Genomic DNA, 21201 nt, shown 5'->3' with positions numbered 1-21201 from the left:
GATCCTCAGGTATAAATGAGACCCCAGGGGAGAATGTCACAAAAGCAAACTATTTTTCCTACTTGGTTGGGAGAAAAAGGAGAACGAAACTGAGTATTTCTGCGCTCATCTCCCTAACTACGGAGGACTCTCACTCCTAGAGGGACAAGGATATGTCTTCTTTTTTGTCTCACCATCTGCGAGAGTGAAGTTATATGCAAAATCTGTTTGAAACAATGTTCGTACAGTTTCCCAACCAAAAGACTCCTGTGGAACTGAGATGCAAAAGCATCAAGAGAACGTCAACATTGATCAATAAAGGCAGGGCTTTCTAAAGTTTAATAAAATTATATCTTTTGAGTATAATTATATTGGTATAATAGAATTGTACCTTTTGAGTATAGCAGGAAGTGATTTTGGAGAGGATACTGCAGAAGAATCACAAATCAAAATTAGACACGATTATTCATTTCTCCTTGGCAGGTTCACAGACAGAGAGGGCATTTAGTCCTTGAGGTATAACAACCATGCCTAGCGTCCTGCAATCCGGGGGACTCGGACATAGGAATATGCCCAGGACTGCGGCATGGAAAATACACTACCCTGCCTGTCTCCCCTCCCCCTCTCCGTTCCCGCAGGATTGGAGTAGCTCTGGGTCGCTGACGCCATCCTCATGCTCCTGGTTTGCATGGAGCATGCGCCTCCTCCTCACTTCCTCTCCCGGAGCTAGTGGAGTAAAGCTACGCCCAGACCCGCGTCTGCCCGCGCAGGAACTTCAGCACCCTCGGCGTGGACAGCGCCCGCTGCACCTGCTCACCTGCACTGGGCGCCCACGGGAGCATCTTCTCCAACCCTGCGCAACTGCTGGCCACGCAGCTCTATCTCCCTCCCTGCGCCCAGGCTTCTCCCTGTCCCTGCCAGTTTCTTACTCCCCTTCTCATTCATAACAAAAGCTACAGCTCAGGGGCCCAGCGCCAGGCTCTTCCCAGCAGAAAGCAGAGGAGCAAGGAAGAATGAGGTTCCTTTGGACCGGATCTTGGATACTGGTGTTGGTGCTCAATAGTGGACGAATTCAAGCTTTCCCCAAACCGGAAGGCAGCCAAGGTAAGTGGACATTTCTCTACTTGGGAGCTCTCTTTCATTTGGCCCAGCAAAGATAATGCTTTGTGTGACCTGTGAGCTCTAAATCGTCTTGCCTGCTTTTTCTAACCAGATCTGATCCCCTGCAAATTGACAGAACCGTTTTGAATTCAGAGAAGGAAGATGGATTTTTCTCCTCCACTTTTTAAATAGAGAAATAACATGGGCTGTTTATAAGGATCTTATTTTGGAAAGGGTAGCCAGTGCCTGTTCTTAAAGTGGCTTGGATTTTTTTTTTCTAAGATGATCTACTCATTACACTTGCAGGATACTGTGATCTCTTTTGATGGGCCAACAATTGTAATCGAATTTTATATGCCTAATTGAAAAGAGTTAATAAACCAATAATTAGAACTATATGTTAAATTTCTGATCAGAAAACAAAAGTCTGATTGCATTTAACTCAGGAAAAGCAGTAATATAATAAGCATACCAACATTGATACTCATCATATATATATATATATATATATATGATAATCTTTGCTAATATAAATTTTATTTCAGAACCACCCAGAATTATTTCTCCAATTTTTTCCACTGAGCTTTTTTTATTTTAATAAGAAACATATTTTACCACCCAGATGCACAATTAAATTTATATTTATGTGTATTTATTCTAGACAAATCTCTGCATAATAGAGAATTAAGTGCAGAAAGACCTTTGAATGAACAGGTAGGTTGGTTGTAAAATTATAACTGCTATGTCATTTATTCTCATTATCACTTATTGTAATCATGTTGTGACATTTTAGCCATTTTGAACTTACAAACTCTGGAAGATTAAAAATAAATTGACAAAAAGTAAGATGAGAAATCTAGTTTCAATAAGTATATGCTGTCACAGTTATGTACATTGAGTTCTGTATAATATCTAGAATGCCCACATGATGATAACCCAGCGAGACCAATACTGTATCCACTCTTAGAAAAATGCTTAATTTACTAAAGTGTGTGTGTGGTTTGCTTTGTTGTTTTGTTTGAGACAGGGTCTTGCTGGGTAGCCTACAACCCTTGATCATCCCACCTCATCTTATTGAGTCCTGGGATTATAGACACATGCCACCATGCTTAATTGAAGATTTATCTTATGTCAATATTACAGGGGAAAGGCATTAATACTTAAAATACACCAGCCCTTTGATTTATCTCATTTAATCCTTGTAGTGGTGCTTTTTACCTGCATTTTACAAATGTAAATCTCATAGAGATAAAGCCATTTAGCTTGTATACTTGGTAAGTTGTGAAGCAATGGTTTAAAGAGAGATCTGTCTCCTGTTTGTTTCACAGATTGCTGAGGCAGAGGCAGACAAGATTAAGAAGGCATACCCTCCAGGTAAGAGAAATCACACTGCTGTTCAGTTCAAAAATGTAGGTCACAGGATTCTAAACTAAAATGGGTGTGTTGGGCTTGGAACTTTCCTTCCAGAAAGCAAGCCAAGTGAGAGCAATTATTCTTCTATCGACAACTTGAACCTGCTAAGGGCGATAACAGAGAAGGAAAAACTTGAGAAAGAAAAACAATCCATAAGAAGCTCCCCATTTGGTAACAAATTGAATGTGGAAGATGTTGATTCAACTAAAAATCGAAAACTGAGTGATGAGTATGATTCTACAAAGAGTGGACTGGACCATAAATTTCAAGGTAAATGATTTAAAAGATGTTTTGTGCCTTTTTTGTTTTCTCATCTTGAGTTTCATTAAGAAAAGGTCACATGCTTTTGAAATATATCTAATATGCTCATAGCCTTTTATTAGTCAAGTCCAAAACTGAGGTAAAGCCAAAATTTACTGACAATGTACAAAGACCCGACTCTAGAGTCAACTTTTCCCTTTAGAGTTTTCTTTACTAAAACAGGTGTGGTGGCTCATGCCTGTTGTCCCAACAGTCAGGGTGCTGAAGCAAGAGTGCTGTCACAAGACTGAGTCCAGTCTGGGCTACATAAAGCACCTGACCAGCCAGACCCAGTCAAAAAAGAAAAGAAAAAGAAAAAGAAAAAGGCAGTAAAAGTGACAATGGTGATTGGTTTCATTATTGATGCCTTGAAGTTTTTAAAAACCTGATATCTATATTTATATTATTATTAAATCCATTTTACTATTTCCACTTATTTTAATATCTAGTACAAGTAAAATGTGATTTCTTCAAATAATTATATGTGTAAGTATGCCCCCATGATGATGAAATGTCCACTGTTTTCTGGTGATAGTTTCCTCCTTTTGCCTTGTTCCTCTAGCCATTCTACATCTCCATTTTAACCCAGACATCTCTGGGCTATTGACCTATTTCTCCCTACCTACCTAACAGCTTGCCTTGGACATTTCAGTGCACCGAAAACTAAATGTATGCCAGAGTTAACTCATGACCTCTTTCCTCCTCATGGGTCCCATTCAAAATATCCGTCCCTTTTTGCTGCTATTTATCCTTCTTTTCCTTCATGACAGAAATCTAGAGTTGAACTATTTCTCTTAATTTTTTCTCACCTCTTCAACCCTAATCTTCCAAAACTTAATCACTTTGCTTCCCAAGTATCTATCACCCAAACAAAATCCTACTATTCTCAATCACAGCTACCCTTACCCAAAACCCAACCATGTCTCATTTGAACTAGAAAAAAATCTTTTACAGGCCTCCCAGCAACTCCTCCAGCTTTTTTCAACCTATTCATGGTGTGACAGCACCATGTATAACTTACAGTTATACAATATTGAAGTGCATGCATGCCGTTCATTGTAAGGAGTGTTCAGTATCAAACTCAGGACCTCGTGCCTGCTAGTAGTTAATCACTCTACCACTGAGCTACAACCACAGAGCCCTTGAGATTTTTTTTTTTTTTTTTTTTTTTTTTTGAGACAGTATTTCCTGTATAGTCTAAACGCATGATCCTCCTGCCTCAGTTTTCTGACTGCAGGGATTGCAAACATATACCACCATGACCAGCATGTCATTAAGTTTGTTTTGTCTTTTTGTTTATTTTTTCTTTTGTTTTTGTTTGTTTGTTTGTTTTTGTTTTCTTTGGTGTTGTTCTTTTGAGTTTTGTTTGTTTGTTTGTTTGTTTTTGTCAAGACCTTGCAGGCTACCCTGGATCATGAGGTTCCTGTGCTGAGATTATAGGTGATAAGCAGAGCATGCCTTCTTTATTTCCCATAAATCTCTTCTAGTAGATTCTTGTTTCTCTTAGGACCAAAACAAAAATCCTTCATATGGTTCCTGTCTTCATAGTTACTGTCAAACACGCCTGGCTGTATCTAGCATGCATGATCTGATAGACACTCAGCCCCTTGCCTTTGATGCACTTCTTGTAGTCTTAACTTCTATAGTTGTAACTGTAAAGACTTGTGATTATCTTTATACAATGTGACCCTGAAGAACAGAGAAATTATAGGCCCGTGCCTGAATAGTCATTAATTCATTATATGGTTCTATAAATAAATGAAGAAATGAATGAATGTGTGAGGGAATAAGTGGACTGACATAAGTAGGTCTTGAGGAAGTGACAGTATTTTCAATTCTGCAGATGAGTGTTTAAAAGTGAGTACAGGATTTCTTCTTTCTCTGTCCTTATTTTGTTTCATGGCAATGAGAGAATTATGCTGACTATGAAGTTGGGGAGGACTCCCAATTAAATGGGATTTTCACAGAACATCATAGCCTGAGGGGAGCTTTAAAGTGTATTATATGTGTTGAGTGGATAGAGGTAATGATTTATGTTTTGCTACTTGGGGAATTTAAATTTTGAATTTTACATTTTAGCCTAAGGTATGTGGACCAGAAGCAAGTAGACACTGGGCAAAACTGCAATTTAAAAAAAAAAATCAATCTAATCACTCTGGTTGAATAGAACATTTGATTTAATAAAGTAAAAAAAGAATTTGGTGGTGTGTTTGACTTGATTAGTCGCATTGGTTGTTGGTGCCAGCAGAGACACAAATTTGTTTGTGACTTGAACACTAACTTGAGCGGCTATTTTTGAAATTATTTGTTTTACTGCCAGCTCATAGGTAGGGCTAGTTCTCATGGTTTTAGGCTTATCCCAGGATTTACTTTAACTTTACTTGAGATCCTAGGGAAACTGAGTCAAGAGTGTTAGAGAGAATGTTTTATGGGTGAATGTCTAGTTTCCTTTCAGAATATGCAAATCCTGGAGCCAGAAAGCCAGAGAGTCTGAACCCACCGAGGCATCCGAATAGAAATAAAAATCAGAGATGTACAGGCTCCATCCCAGGAGACAGAGTGAGGGAGAGCATCATTGGCAGGCTGGGTCCTCAGACCCAAGACTGTATTTAAGGAAGCTCCAAATTAAAAATTCTCCAGTTTCTCTTTGTGTGCTTATGCTTTAGGTTCCTCAGTGTGTTCCATAGAAGAAATTTATCATATAATTCCTACATTGCAGGCTATGCACTAGATAATCAGCTCTGTGTGTCTAGGGACCATGCTGAACCCAATCATCACTCCACCAGTGTCTGGCAGACATTAAGACTTAAACTCAATTTGACTGAAGAAATTAATTCCAAGTATTAAATGAGATGCTAGATGCAGCCATCACTCTATCTCTGCTGTCTGGCATATAATAAGCCTTTAATTTTATTGGAGATATGGATTCTAGATATTCAATGAGATACTAGGGATACAAGATAGAACAGGGTAGATAACGGCAGGGCAGTCCTTTGATGTCTGTATAGAACACTGTCGCTGCCGAAAGGTTTAAAATTTGAATCCATGCTGGCTGCTTTCTGGGGTTTGATACGGAGAGCATAAAACACTCCTTTGTGCACAGCTGGGAAATCACCGTGAGATATTCTTCTCATTTTCAAAGAGCTTTGGGGAACCTGATGGACTGCAAGGGCAGTGGCCAAGTGCTTTACTTTTTACTGCAGCTCGCTAAGTTCCACTGTGGGAAAGCTGAGTTCCTGGCTAAAGAGGCAGCGGCAGCACAGCAGAAGAGGAAGACATTTCTTCTGAGTTACCAGCATTCTCCCCATTGGGAAGTAAATGAGCTGAAAAACAGTCAGCTGGGTTATTTTCCAGCTTCAGCAGGCAGCCAACATTCTTTCTTTCTCAGATCCTGGGGGAGAAGTGGGGAGGGAAGTGAATTCTTCCACCTCTGCCTAAACAGAAGACTAGTCCCCAGTGCCTGACTTGCAACCCGCAAATGGAAAATTCAGACTGAAGCACTGGGGAGTCTGTGCTCCTGAGAAATAGATGAAGAACTCAACTTCCAAACAGACAAGAGGGGAACTAATTTTATGACTTGTCACTCTGGCACTTGGGCCTCAAAGGGCTCCCAGATGAACAAGGACTCAGCCTTTGTGTACAATCACAACTCATCTTAATAAGCCTGTGTCCAAAGGCAGGAAAAGGTGTCTGCCTGAGACTGCAGATGCCACCATCCCCACAGTCTAGAAGAAAGGCTATGCCATGGGAGAAATTCCCTGACCAAATACCCCAGGGCCTTGGAAGTAAAGGGCAGAGTTGGGATGGAAATAAGGTGTCCTTCCTTTGAGAGAAAGTAATAAAGATTATATTCATAGTGTGGGACATAATGGTACATGCATTTAATCTCAGCACTCTGGAGGCAGAAGCAAACAGATCCCTGTGAGTTCAAAGCCAGTCTACACAATGATACCCTGTCTCAAAAGAAAAAAAAAAAGCATTATTCATAACATATATGGCAAGGATTTCAATTTCCATTTTTCTCCAGGATACAATCACAATTCCTTTATTTAAAAACCTAAACCCATTATACACAATTACAATAGTACATTTTTCCATACATTGCTGTATGATACAAAAGGTGCATTAAACATCTTATTTCATCTGCTCCTTACAACTCCATTACAATCAAATAAATAGATATCCTTATTATTCATATTCACTTGTTTTATTGTTTTGTTTTCAGTACTGGGACTCTAACTTAGGGCTTTACAAATGGTAGGCAAGCACTCTACCACTGAGCTAAGCACAGAGCCCAATACCCTTATTATTTTGTACAGTGATCCAAGGTTGTAAAGTGGTTACTAAACCACTGATCTTTCCCATCTGCCTCTATGCAATGGGGAGAACTACACGCTTTGTAAGTTGGGTCTGTTCAATGTGTAGATGGAGCACGGCTTCATTACCCTCATCCCTTTCCTCCCTCACATTATTTGTTGTCATTGCCACCATTGTCGTTCTTGTTGTTTTTTAAGAGTGTGAGTTTGGTTTGCTTGAAACAGGATCTCTCTCTGTAGCCCAGCCTAGCCTCAAACTCATGGCAGTCCCCTTGCCGCAGTCTCCCAAGTGGTAGGACCTCAGGACTCACAACCTCTTTCCTCACTCAGAATGGTCCCTTGCTTTAGTCTAAAGTTACACTGCCAAATGAATTCCCAGGAAAACTAAGGACATATATTCTCAGGCTTCTCCGCAACATGTGTGTGTGTTGTTTATGCAGATCTCTTGCTATATTTTAATATTTTTATCCCAAGCTCATAAAATAAGTTCCCTGTCTTTTGAAGATTGGAGTTTATTATTGTTGCTAAGCTTTAGCATTAAGCTTTGTTACACAAATGTACTCTAGCAGTCAGGCATGGCAGTACACGCCTGTAAATTTTAGCACTGAAGAGGCAGAAGCTGGAGGATTGCTGAAAGTTCCCAGCCAGCCAGGGGGACACAATAGGACACTATCTCTAAATGGATGAATAATAAATATATAATAAAAAAAATTTAAGTGTTTCAAAATGTATAGGTTGAAATATTATGTGTAGAATAGGTGTATACTTGCCATGATATGAAGCTGTGTTTGCTCTGTCTAGATGACCCAGATGGCCTCCATCAACTGGATGGAACTCCATTAACTGCTGAAGACATTGTCCACAAAATTGCTACCAGGATTTATGAAGAGAATGACAGAGGAGTGTTTGACAAGATTGTTTCTAAACTGCTGAATCTCGGCCTAGTGAGTTGTTGGCGTGAGAGCAAACTCGGTTCTTAGTACAGTCTGCAGTGTCCTATGTAGTCAAGCTTCATAATCCAAGTAGTGGAATGTATATGGTGCACCTGCTTCAAATTAGACCCCAAAGGATTCCCTTTAGCTTATCATAAGAGCCAAATAGGCACACACACACACACACACACACACACACACACACACACACCCATCACACAAGCTGTTTGAGAGTCATAGAAACTGCACAGCTTGCTAGAGAATGGTGGTGTGTGCCAGTTGGAAATAAGAAAAGCTTTAGAGGGAGAGGTGTTTGAAATGAGCTTAGAAGAGAAGTCAGGATATAACCAACAGAGGCAGAGGATGTGTGTGGTAAAACCAGAAATAACACAAGCAGAGACTGGCAGTGTATGTTTGAGAAACTCTGAGCAGTTGAATCTTCCTTGATCTTTACTTGGCTGCTCAGCCCTGACACAGCCCGAGCAAGTTTTACTAAAGTTCTTACTTTGCAATGACAAGGGTCATGTGACAGACCATGTGACCTGCATTTGTAGAAGAGCAACCCTCCTGGTGTCTCTCTAAGGAAGCATCCATAGGGTTTTAGCAAGCCGCACTGACAGCTTGCATGAATAGCCCACTTCTTCCTAGAGTGCCGGGCAGTCACTGTCGCAGCCTGCATAAGGAAGGATTGTCTGTTGCAAAGAGACGTGTCCTTGATTAGGAGTGAAGACTACACCTATATGTGGGCATAAGGACAAATGTTTGGGTTGTTGTTACCGATTATGCTGATTTAGTAAAGGTTATAGATCCTCCTCCAGTATCCATGACTTCACTAGCACTGAGTAGTTGGCTTGGTTTCCAGCACCAGGCATGGTTTCACTTTTGTTGAGCAGATCTTAAGTCTGATTTGAGAGCTGTTGGTTACTGTGAAGGTATGCATGTCACTATTGCACATTTAGGCTAATTGTGCCATGCTGGTCATTGATGTAGTTCACAAGAGTCATAGCTGAGTAAGAGTTGGACTTTGGAAGCTTGCATAGTGCTTATATGTCCAGCTGTAGTTTGCCAAAAGGCCAAGAAGTGATTCAACTAGAGTTCAGGTGTCTATTTGTTTATGCCCAGAAAAGAGTAGAGAAGAGTATACATACATACATACATACATACATACATACATTCTTTGTTTCTTTGTTTCTTTATAACAGATCACTGAAAGTCAGGCACATACTCTAGAAGATGAAGTAGCTGAGGCATTACAAAAACTGATTTCAAAAGAAGCCAACAATTATGAGGAGGCCCTTGATAAACCCACAAGCAGGACCGAGTATCAGGCTGGAAAAATACCAGAGAAAGTGGTATGTATATGTGTATCAGGAATGTGTTCATGGCATGGGCATGTGTGTATGTATGCTTTTGTATCTCTGCACATTTAGTGCCTTACCTGATGCTAAGGAATATTTGGAAAGTGTCACATTTTTAGCACACTAGAATTATATATCATATGATACAATTATTTACACCATCCCAATGTGCTGGAGCCAGTGCTCCATAGCTCTTTTGGTATTCAATTTCCATTTACAATGAATGTTATCATCTACCCAAGTACATGTGTATGCATGTACACACACAAACACACAAAGAGAAGTGGATAGATCAGTCCTCTGCCCAGCAGCCTCACACCCCAGTCTTATCCTTCCTCTATTCTAGACTGTGTTATTCCACCTGTCCCTTTTCCTTTTCATTGGTTCAGAAGCCTGTCTATCACATTCCATCTGGGCTTGCCATTCATTCTTATTTCCTCTTCCTAGACTCCTCTCTGCGTTTCCTCTTGGAGTCAGCAAAACTACTGTGATCTTTTCCTCCTCCATCAGTTCCCTTTATAGTTCTGCGGGAAATGATGCATGGGACAGTGTCAGATTTCTTGTCTTGCTTTTGATTTTCCTCCACCAGAGTTCCCAGACCTTAAGCTCCTTCTTTAACACCTCCAGCAACCTCTGCAATACAAAGCAAGGCATATAGAATGCAGCAAATGTTGTTTGCTTTGGGTTTGGGTTTTCTCAGGAGGTGATTGTCAGGCCTCACATGATACTGGCCTCAAATCAGTGGCAAATATGCCTTCGGACCTTCTAAATACTAGGCTATAGGTATAAACCACCACATGCAATGTGATAATGTTTGTGTGGATTTAGTTTTGTTTCGGTGTGTGTTTTGTTTGTGTTTGTCTCCAAGCTGGCCTTGAAACTTTCTGTGTACCCCAGGTTGTCTTTGAACTCTAGAGCAAATCCTTCTGCCTCCACCTTCCAGGTTCCCAAATGCTTGGATTACAGATGTATACCACCAGGCCCTGCAGTGATACTATTTTAGAAGGGCTAGAAAATAAGATTGGTTCTGGCCTACTCCATTAAGACCACACCTCCTAATAGAGTCACTCCCTGGTGAGCAAGCATTCAAATCTATGAGCCTACAGTGTCCATTCCTATTCAAACCACCAAATTCCCCATATTCATAAAAGAAGAGATGTACAGGTTTGAACAAAATCAGTTGTGATTTTCACAGTCCTTCACCTGTCACATTCATTCATTTCTAAAATGTCCATATGCTTGGCTTGTTCATGTCATCTAAATGCACTAATGCAAATAAAATATTCTTTCAGAGTATAAGAATGCCGTGCTAATTTAAAAAGATACAATCTTTCCTCCCACAGAGGTTAAATTCCAGTGGAAGATGGAGATTGTCTTCAAAAGGTGGTCATTTTAATGGCAACTGCATCAAGTGCTTTAAGAAAGGATGCCTGTTCTGCACTTAGCCTTCTTTTGAAGGCTTCCCTAAGGAAGCAATTTGAGCTGAGAACTAAAAAGCCAAATAGGATTAAGTTGTAAAAAGGAGAGGTCACGTGTGTGGAGTATCCAGGCAACTAAAACAAGGACCTGTGGCTATTATGACTGGGGCATAGACTCAGCCCAGACCATAGAAAGCCTCAAAAGCCAATGTGGAGTTTGATGCCTCTGTAAAAGCCAAGGAAAAATATTGAAGGGCTTTGCCTTCATCTACTTCCCATTGCTACAAAAGAATCCCTGGGACTAGATGATTTATTGAGAAAGAAATAGGGACCAGAGAGACGGCTCATAAGTTAAGAGCATTGACTTCTCTTCCAGAAGACCCACATTCAATTCCCAGCAACCACATAGTGGCTCACAACCTTCTGTAATTGCTTTCTCAGAGGATCCAATGTTTTCTTCTGGCCTCCACCTTTACGAGGCATCTATGTGGTACACAGACATACATGCAAGCAAAAACATGCATACTCATAAAAATAAGTAAATGGGTTTTTTTTTTTTTAAAGGAAAATAAATGTATTTTTCTCATAGCTTGAAAGATAGAAAGCCCAGGATGGGACAGTTTCTGGTCAGTTTCTGGAGAGGCCATGTGTTGCTCACCCTGTTATGTGGGAAAGGGGAAACAGATGTTTGTGTAAGAGGGGGAGGGGTGTCAGTCACCTTTTAACAACTCACTCTCTCACACACACAATAGCTAGGCTGCTACGGCTAGCCCAGTCTTGTCAACAGTGGAGAGACAAAGCTTAGCACAACCTCCAGCAGCCCAAGGAGCACCCTTTCACCAAGGGAATCAACTAAGGTAAAGCCAGACCCTTGGCTATAGCTCAGAAAAGAATCCCAGAACAAGAAAGAATGAAACAAAGTTAGCAAATGTATTTAACTGTGTAGATGGAAAAACATAGGGAAAAAAGACAGTAGACACCTAAGGTATGGGTTGCACGCTGGCTGACAGTCACCTTTATATGTCTTTACCACGGAGCATCTATGACCTTGTGTCTTTTTAAGTCAGGGTACAAAAAGGATGCAGTTTTCATGTTTAAAAGATTAAGCAAGCTGAGTCCAAAAGATGACTCAGCAGATAAAGACACCTATTGCCAAGCCTGGTGACCTAAGTGGCCCACACGGTGAAAGGAGGGTGTCTAAAGTTGTCCTCTGACCTCCACCCACTTAAATGGACAGACACAGACACATATATACAAATAAATAAATATTTTAAAAAAAACAAGCAAGCTTACAACTAAGTAAAGTTTAAAAATAATATACGTAAGTTGGTTTCCCTTTGTAAATGAAATGCAAGGTGGTTTTATGGCATTGTTTAGATTTAGAGATGAGAGAAGGGTGTTAATTTGACAAAATTCTAACCCTAAGTAAACACAGCATTTGTTGCTTTTGATGCCCCTGTTTGAGAGGTCATTAACATTCCATTATCTCTGTAGGCAATTTGGGCTTTATCAGTTATGTTGGCCATTTCTTGTCTCTGTCATCCAGAAAGCTAAAGTAGATCCCAGAGTGAGAGTTTCCTTCCCTTCTCATGTCCTCTGAATTGCCCCTGTCTTCTGTCCTGCCTCAGTCTCTCAAGAAAGTCGGTGTATAGTTACTTTTCTAGCTCTGTGTGTGCACCACACCTCCTGGCTTCAGTACTGTCATACCTTTTTATTGGCAATTTAAATTTTTTAATTTATTTATTTTTATTTTATGGCATTGGTATTTTGCCTGCATGTATGTCTGTGTGAGGGTGTTGGAACTGTAAGCTGCCATGTGGGTGCTGGGAATTGAACCCAGGTCCTCTGGGAGAGCAGCCTATGTTCTTAACCACTAAGCATCTCTCCAGCCCAGCAATTTAAATTTCAATGTGAGTTTTGATAGGTATAAGACATATCCAAACCGTAGCAGGTAGGTGTGTGTGTGTGTGTGTGTGTGTGTGTGTGTATACAGTTGCATGTGCATGTATATATATGGGTATCCTTACATGTGGGCATGTGTACATGTTGGCATGCATACATGTGAAGGCCAGAGGACAACCTCAGGTGCTATTTGTCAGGCACCATCTACCTTGTGTTTTGAAACAGGGTCTCCCACTGACCTGGAACTCACCAGGCAAAATAAGTTACTGTCATCAATCCAAAGAAATCTGCCTATTTCCACATTCCTGGCAGTAGGATTACAAGTGGGTGCCACTGGGCTCAACTTTTATTTTTAGTATGGGTTTAGGGATCAAACCCAGACACTTGTGCTCATAAAGCAAGCACTTTTACCAACCCAGCTTTGTCTCTGGCCTCCTTGAAGTAGAGTTTAAGCAATCACTATGCTAGAAAGATACCTTGGTCCTCGGGGAATGAGATACTGAATTGAGAAGACATTTGAGATAAGTGGTGTACCAGTTAGAAAGTGGAGGCTGAAGTATGAACTAACATGGGTTACTGGAGAAAGAGATGTAAAAATTACCGTAGGATTTGAAAGTAGAGCCAGTAAGGATACTGATGGATCAGATGCAGGGGAAATAAACAGAAAATAAAGCAAGAAAGTCTCTTAGAGTCTGTCTAGTCTACTAAATGGCAAACCACAATCAGGTCTGGGAAGGGGAAAAAATATTATGCATCATCCAAACACAAAAGCCTCCTGGAAGTTCCAAGATGTCATAAGTACAGTTACTGATGGACAGTGTGAACCCCACCCCACCCCACCCCTGTACATTGTGTAAATCAGAACTCTCTCCTCAATGAAAGATTCATGGAGGGGATCTTGGCCAAGGCAGAACCATAAAAATCTCCAGTCTAGCCTCTTCTGAGCCACACCAAGATGTTTTCTTAAGGTAGCTCATAGCTAGAACCTGCAGGATCTTGTGAAGGAGGAACCCTGAGTCTTCACATTCAAGGTCACCAGAAAGGAGAGAATTGGCCTGGAGTTATATCAGTTCTAAACAATGTTTACTTTCTATTGTTGTTTTCCCCTCACTGAAGACCCCTGTAGCAACAATTCAAGATGGCTTTACTCACAGAGAAAATGATGAAACAGTATCTAACACCTTGACCTTGTCCAATGGCTTGGAAAGGAGAACTAACGCCCACAGTGAAGATGACTTTGAGGAACTTCAGTATTTCCCCAACTTCTATGCACTATTGACAAGCATCGACTCAGGTAACCACTGCTTTATGACCGTGAGGAAGGGAAATGAGACAGTAATTCTTGGAAATGTGTGGGTGGTTTTCTTCCTGTCTGTGGTTCCCAAGTGCAGTTCTCTATGACATACACTGTTGGCTGGGAAAATATTTCCCATCTTTTTTTTCCCCCCAAAGCAGTGTACTAGTCATGGAAAAAGTAATCAGGAAATGTGGAGTTTCTGGATCATTTAATCTTGTTAACAGACAGTTCATGTATTTATTCAATAAACAGTTATAGAACATCTGCTGAGTATAGGCACCCAAATCTGTCACATGTGGAGATGGGTCACCAACCTGCCCTGACCCTATTCAGCCTTTGCTCTTAGTATAGCTGCTTTTTTCGTTATCAGCCTTCTTTTTAATTCTATTTATTTGTTCATTCATTTTGTGTGTGGGCATGTGTGCCACAGAGCACGTATGAAAATTGGAGGACAACTTGCTGGAATCAGTTTTTTCTCTCTACTACATGAGTTCTAGGGATGGGATTCAGGCCATCAGGCTTGGCAGCAAGTGCTCTTAGCACCTGTGCTATCTCTCTGAACCTTCAGGGTTCTCTAATGATCTGTTCTCAACTTTATCGAGGTGATATATATATATATATATATATATATATATATATATATATATATATATATATAATCCTAGCTCTTGGGATGCCGATGTAGAAGGCTTACCATGAGCATGGATCCAGCCTGGTCTAATATTGAGATTGAAGCCAGCCTTATATACATGGCAAGATCCTATCACACACACACACAATTATACCTAATAGCTTATAAACTATTTTGTTTTGGTGTTTTGGTGCTCGTCAACATTGTGAAATAATGTGAAATAATCATCACGGCCAGGCCAATGGCACCCAGACATATAGTTGCCACTGTCTCTTCTTTTTTATTCCTGTTATTGTGAAAATATGGCCTCCTAGCAAATTTCAACTATGTAATCCAGTATTGCCAGCCATACATATCAAGCTGCACAGACTCCAGACTTATTCACACTATAGAACAGAAACTTGATACCTTTGACCAGCATCTCCCAGTTTTATCTTACCCAGTCCTAGGCCATGACATTCTACTCTCTATTTCTATAACCTTAGTTATTTTAAATTCCACATATAATTGTCTTTCCATAGGCATAGAGGAGGTGTCAGGACCTCCTTCAGATACCAAAATCCACATGTGCTCAAGTCCTTTACATAAAATGGTACAAAAACTGTGGATGAAGCTTAGAGGTAGAGTGCTTGCCTAACATGTCCAAGGCTTGAGTTTGATTACCTGTAACACACACACACACACACACACACACACTGGGGGAGTAGAAAGAGAAAGGGTGGGAGGGAAAGAGTTGAGTGGGAGACAGTTTTTTCATATAATCATCACACATCATCCCATATACTTTAAATCATGTCTGAATTAATTACAATGCCTATCACAACGGAAGTGCTGTGCAAATGGTTGTTATACTGTAATGCTTGGAGAATAATGGCAAGAAAATGACCTGTCTATGTACAGTAAAAATGCAGTCACATTTTTTTCTTTAGTATTTTTGATCCTCAGTTAGTTGAACCCATGGATAATGAAGCTTCAAATTTTGAACTGAGAGAATGCTGTGTCTGTCTTTGTGTCTGGCTTGTTTTACCTAGTGTGTTTTCTAGGCACATTGTCAAACACAAAGCGACAAGAGAAAATCCTGCCAATTGTATTATATCTTTTGCAAAGCGTTCATTTTCCTCTCTTAGTGGGAACCTTATTTGTTTGCTTTGGTTTTCCAGTGAGCTCACCTGAGCATTGGATGAAAGGAAGTCCAGAGTCCAAACACATTTGGGAAATTGTTTTTTTGTTTTTTGGTTTTTTTGGTTTTTTTTTTTTTTTTTTTTTTTTTTTACTGAGCTGTCTGTAGGATTTGGCTCCTGTTTGTTTCTGGTTAATCTGCAAATGATGATAGGTTTACGCTCTTCTGTTACTGTTCAGGCTTATGCCCCCACACTGGATTTCCCTGCCCTGGTTGCAACCCTCAAGTGAACAACTGTGTAAAATTTCTAGAGTTGTAATCTGTTTGTTCCATAAAGTGATCATAGAATGCGCTTCCATCCTTCAGGACCAGACACTGGCCAGATGGCATGGGCCTCTCTGCTTGAATCTGCAAGGCTGTGTCTGGAAGATCTACTCTGAGCCATCTTGCCCCATTGGTTGGCAAATGACCAGCTCAGAGCCTGTGTCATCCTAGTGAGTCACTTCTCACCCGTGAAGAGCGTTAGCAAATGCTAAATATACAGATGCACCCTTGATCAAGGATAGCCATAGTCATCTGTCACTTTTTTCTTTTTCTTTTTCTTTTTTTTTTTTTTTTTTTTTTTTTTTTTTTAGGATCTCCCTAATTCATCTCCCTAACTCAGCAACCTGTTAATTTTATGGTATTTTTAAAAATTCCACTGTGTGGAATGTTACTTATTTGTTTTATCTTTCAGGTTTGTTTTTGGTTTTCAGGCAGTGTCTCATACATCCCAGACTGACCTCAAACTCTTTATCCAAGGATGACCTTGAACTTCCTATCCAGTTCCCAAATGCTGGCACTGTAGGCATGTGTCACCATATCTGGTTTTTTTGTTTTGTTTTGTTTTGTTTTCCAGTGCTGGAGTGTAAACCTCAGGGTGTTGTACACACTAGTCAGGCATAGCACCAGCCGAGCTATAATCCCAGCCCCAGAAGCACTCTCTTTACTATTTTATTACTACAATATTTCAGATGAAATTAAAGCCCAATGGGAAAGTTAAAATGCGCTCATTTTTAAGAGCAGTTTTTTTTTTTTAACTACAAACTTTCCTATATTCCCAACTGTGTCTTAGTTTTTGGGTTTTGTTTGTTTGTTTGTTTTTTGTTTTTTTGTTTTTGTTTTTGTTAAATGTTTGTGGGATTCATTATAAGTGGAGGGGGAGACATTTCAATGATTATCTTTACTTTATAAATTGGCAGTAAATTATTTTTATTAGTTGTCTTTAAATTATTTTTGTTCCCATGGGGGCAGGAGAGATAGCTCAGCAGTTACGAGCATGGACTGCTTTTCCAGAGGACCCAAGTTCAATTTCCAGTACCCACACTGTGATCACAGTGATCTGTAACTCCAGTTCCAGGCCTCTGCAGGTGCTGCATGCCTGTGTTACACAAACATATATGCAGGCCAAGCACCCATGCACACATAAGGTAATATAAATAAAAATTTTAGTTAGTTATTTTGCTCTTTTAACATAGAAAAAGAAGCAAAAGAGAAAGAAACGCTGATTACTATCATGAAGACATTGATTGATTTTGTGAAAATGATGGTCAAATATGGCACAATATCTCCAGAAGAAGGCGTTTCCTACCTCGGTAAGGATTCTTCTTTATTTTTACCATGGCTGTTTTCATTGTTCAAAGCAAATTAAGGATCTGGCAATAATCACCTCACTAATTCAATGACTTATGCCAAAGCAACTCAGATCTCCAGGGTAACAGAATTGCTCAGCTTAGTGATGCATACAAATAAAATTAATTAGACATTTTCTACTTTTTATCTTGATAAATACAGCTTGAAGAAAAATCTTCCACATATTTTTATATTAAATCTTATTAGTCCTTTAAAATAATCTCTGGGGAGTACTTTTGTTACAATTTAACTCATTAACTTTTTCTTTTTTTACTAGTGTTTAGGAGTCTGGATTGAATCCTGATCTTCCGCTCTGAGCACAGTGTGTAGCAAGCAGAAAGAGTACTGGCTAGGGAAGCAGGAGCCTCACTCTGCTATGCTGGGGAGGCCCTGCTCTTTGCAAGGCTTCAGTTCGCAGCTCCATAAAATGAAGAATGAAATAACTCTCAGGGCACACGCCATCACTGAGGGAAGTTATGGCAGGAACTTAAGGCAGGAACCAGGAGGCTTGTGCAGAGGCCTTGGAGGAAAGGAGCTTACTGCTTTGCTCTTTCTGGCTTACTCAGCCTGCTTTCTTACGGTACCCAGCACCATTAACTCAGGGATGAGACCATTCACAGTGATCCAGACACTTCCATATCAATCATTAGTCAAGAAAATGCACCACTTGCTTGCCCTCAGGCATGTTTCTTGGGGACATTTTTGCAATTGAGGTCTCATCTTCTTAAATGACTCTAGCTGTGTCAAGTTGACATTAAACTAGCCAGCACATACATGATGCATATGCAAGCATTCAGGCAAAATATTCATACATATAAATAAATATATCTTTTAAAAAGGTAAAATGTGGCTTCTCAGTTACATATTGCAAGTGCTCAATTGTTTGCTATTTTTTAAGGGCTTTTGTTTCCCTGAGTATGTTTCACCACCCATGTGCTTTGGGGCAAGGTGACCTTAGCCTCTTAGCTGCTGGGGCAAAGAGAAACAAACAGATGAAGAAATATCATTGATTAGAATGATCCAAAATTATCCAGCAGGAACCCAGTGTTTTCCTACATAGAAACAGTCTTACTGGTTTTATTTTGACTACAAAAAGAGCATATTTCTTGTAAAAAGTCATTCAAGGCAAAGAGAAAGCGGGTGGTGAAAGAAAGTTAAAGTCACTCCCGATACCAATCCCCTCATGACATTTTGATTTACAGTCTTCCAGATGTCTTGTCTGTGTGGGTATATATTTGTGCATTCCTAGGTTCTTTTTCTTAAGAAGTGTGTTCGTGTTATAATTGGTGCTGTCCAACCAACTCTATTCCTCTAACACAGTGGTTCTCAGCCATCCTAATGCTGTTCCTCATGCTGTGGTAACCCCAACATAAAATTATTTCATTGTAACTCTGCTACTATGGTAATGAATTGTAATGTATATATCTGTGTTTTCCGATGGTCTTAGGCCACCCTTGTGCAAGGGTTGTTTGACCCCAAAGGGGTCATGATCTATAGGATGAGAATCTCTGCCCTTATACATTGCAATGTACAAATATCTGATGTTCAGGATATGCAATAGGTAACCCCAAGTGGGTTGCAGCCCAGAGGCTGAGAACCACTGCCCTAACTAATGGTGAGTAGACATTGCTTGGAACAATGTCAATTGTGTGACCTGGGAATTCTGTGCTTTGTCATACTACAAAGGCTTCTGTGTAAGCAATTGTTCCTGCTGCTACCTGAAGCCAAGTGTCCAACATGGTAGCCACTAACCACTACTAAATGATAAGTCATTAAAATAAAGTGCTAACTAGTAAAGCCAGTTGGCCAGGGATGGTGGCTCAAGCCTGTAATCCCAGCACTAGGGAAGCTAGGGTTAAGAGGATTTTAAAAAGGAGTTGGAAGCCAGGCTTTGCTGCAGAGAAAGTCTCAGGTCCGCCTAGGGCAGAATGAGACTCTGCTTTAAAGGAAATTAAAAATAAAAATGAATAAATTAAATAAAATCTAAGACGGGAGTTGTGGTCCACACCCATGATCAGCACATATGGGATGTTCAATATCATATTTCTTCTCCTCTGCTTTCTAGAAAACTTGGATGAAGCAATTGCTCTGCAGACCAAGAACAAGCTAGAAAAAAATACTACTGACAGCAAAAGCAAGCTTTACCCAGGTAGGATTTACTTAACTGTGGTGGGTGTTAGTCTTCCTAGCTGTTAAAAGAATAACTGTTTTTACTGGTAAATTATAAGCTTCAATAAGCATTAATAGAGCATTAAAGATTTCATAACATTTTAAAATCTCAAATTCAACCATGTAATTTTGGCTACTTTATAGCCTGTCATGGCAGAGAATTCATATCGCCAAAAGCTTGGAAAAGTTCTTTTGTTGGGGCCTTCTTTGTTGATTTTGCTGGGCTGGGAATTGAACACAGAGCCTCAGTGTAGAAGGCAAACCTTCTACCACACAGCCACTCCCCTAGGTCTGAACTAAAAGTTAACATAGGTATTAACAAAGACTCTTTGGGGATGGCTGGCTACAAAACTAAGCAAACCTTCCATAAAAGCCTCCATTCCGCTTTCTTACCACTTCTTGAGACCACCATCCCCGGCCATCTGTCATTCCCCACTGCTTTCCCCCACCCAGATCATCCACCCATCTGGGATGCTCTGTGCTCCTCCACAATGTGCCCCTTTTCCCTGTTTCTCTTCCACCCACAGCCCTGTTGGGCCCAGAAACGCCACAGAGCTGAGCTGTGTGAAGAATCTTGCTCTCAAGCGCAGAAGGAGGATCAAAAAGAGAAAAGGTTGCAGGCTGTGGATCTTATGCTTTGACCATTTTGCCCCTAGCCAGATACATATTATATACATATTGGTGATGCTCCAGTGCCCTTTCAAATGATTACTTCATGCAGGGTTTTTCATTTGGTTTTGATGCTAGGGCTTAAAGGCAGCCCTGTCTGCTTGCTAGGTAAGCATTCTATCATTCAGCTATATGTTTAGCATTTAAACGGAGTTTTTTTTCCTTTATATTTATTTATCTATTGTGTGTGTGTGTGTGTGTGTGTGTGTGTGTGTGTGTGTGTGTGTGTACCACATGTGTGTCAGGTGTCCACAGAAGTCAGAAGAGGGCACCAGATTCCCAAAACTGGTTGTGAGCCACCATGTGGGCACTGGAAATTAAACCCAGGTAGTCTGCAAGAATAACAGTGCTCTTGACTGCTGAGCCATCTCTCTATCCCCCCCCCCTTCTAATAATGACCAAACCTAGAAACAACATTGTATCACAGATATGAAAAATATGTGCGTCTACAAATACAACAATTCAGTAGGAGAGTTTTATGTGAATCAATGACTAATTTTTTTTCTTCTTTCCAATGTGTATATGCAAGTCCATGTGAGGGGGCACAGTGTGTGTGTAAAAACCAGAAGTCAACATCCTTATTGTTTTTTACCTTATTTATTGAGACATGATCTTTAACCGAATCTAGCGTTCCTAGATTTGACTACAATAACTGGCCAACAAGTGCAGAAATAACTCTGTATTTGCCTCTCCAGTGCTGGGAACACAAGAGTTCAGAAGGTGGCAGAAAGAGGACTGGTAGTTCAAGGCAGATCTTGTCTCAAAAAAAAAAATTATTCTTATTTGTAACCAAGACCTATATAACACATCCCAGCTGACTGCCAGCACTAACCAAATTAAGATAAATAGGGTTGAGGGTGTAACTCAGTGGTAGAGCAGTTGCCTCGAATGCATGAGGCTCTGAGTTTGATCACCAGCCTAGGTC

At 40.3% G+C, this 21201-nt stretch overlaps 1 protein-coding gene across 1 annotated transcript in view; it reads left to right on the top strand.

The window, feature by feature from the left end:
- The first annotated feature begins 886 nt into the window (after positions 1–886).
- Positions 887–21201, top strand: part of Scg3 (secretogranin III) — a 37498-nt gene continuing 17183 nt past the window's right edge. Inside the window, exons 1-9 of the mRNA XM_051197966.1 lie at positions 887–1083; positions 1742–1794; positions 2409–2454; positions 2548–2763; positions 7911–8053; positions 9244–9393; positions 13836–14013; positions 17285–17401; positions 19504–19587. Coding sequence (XP_051053923.1) covers positions 993–1083; positions 1742–1794; positions 2409–2454; positions 2548–2763; positions 7911–8053; positions 9244–9393; positions 13836–14013; positions 17285–17401; positions 19504–19587 — 1078 coding nt within the window. The 5' untranslated portion in view covers positions 887–992. The remainder of the gene's footprint in view (positions 1084–1741; positions 1795–2408; positions 2455–2547; positions 2764–7910; positions 8054–9243; positions 9394–13835; positions 14014–17284; positions 17402–19503; positions 19588–21201) is intronic.

Source organism: Phodopus roborovskii, unplaced genomic scaffold (genome assembly GCF_943737965.1).
Source record: "Phodopus roborovskii unplaced genomic scaffold, PHOROB, whole genome shotgun sequence".
Classification (NCBI taxonomy): Eukaryota; Metazoa; Chordata; class Mammalia; order Rodentia; family Cricetidae; genus Phodopus; species Phodopus roborovskii.
Note: the sequence above shows the minus strand (reverse complement) of the source record. Positions and strands in the feature narration are given on the sequence as shown.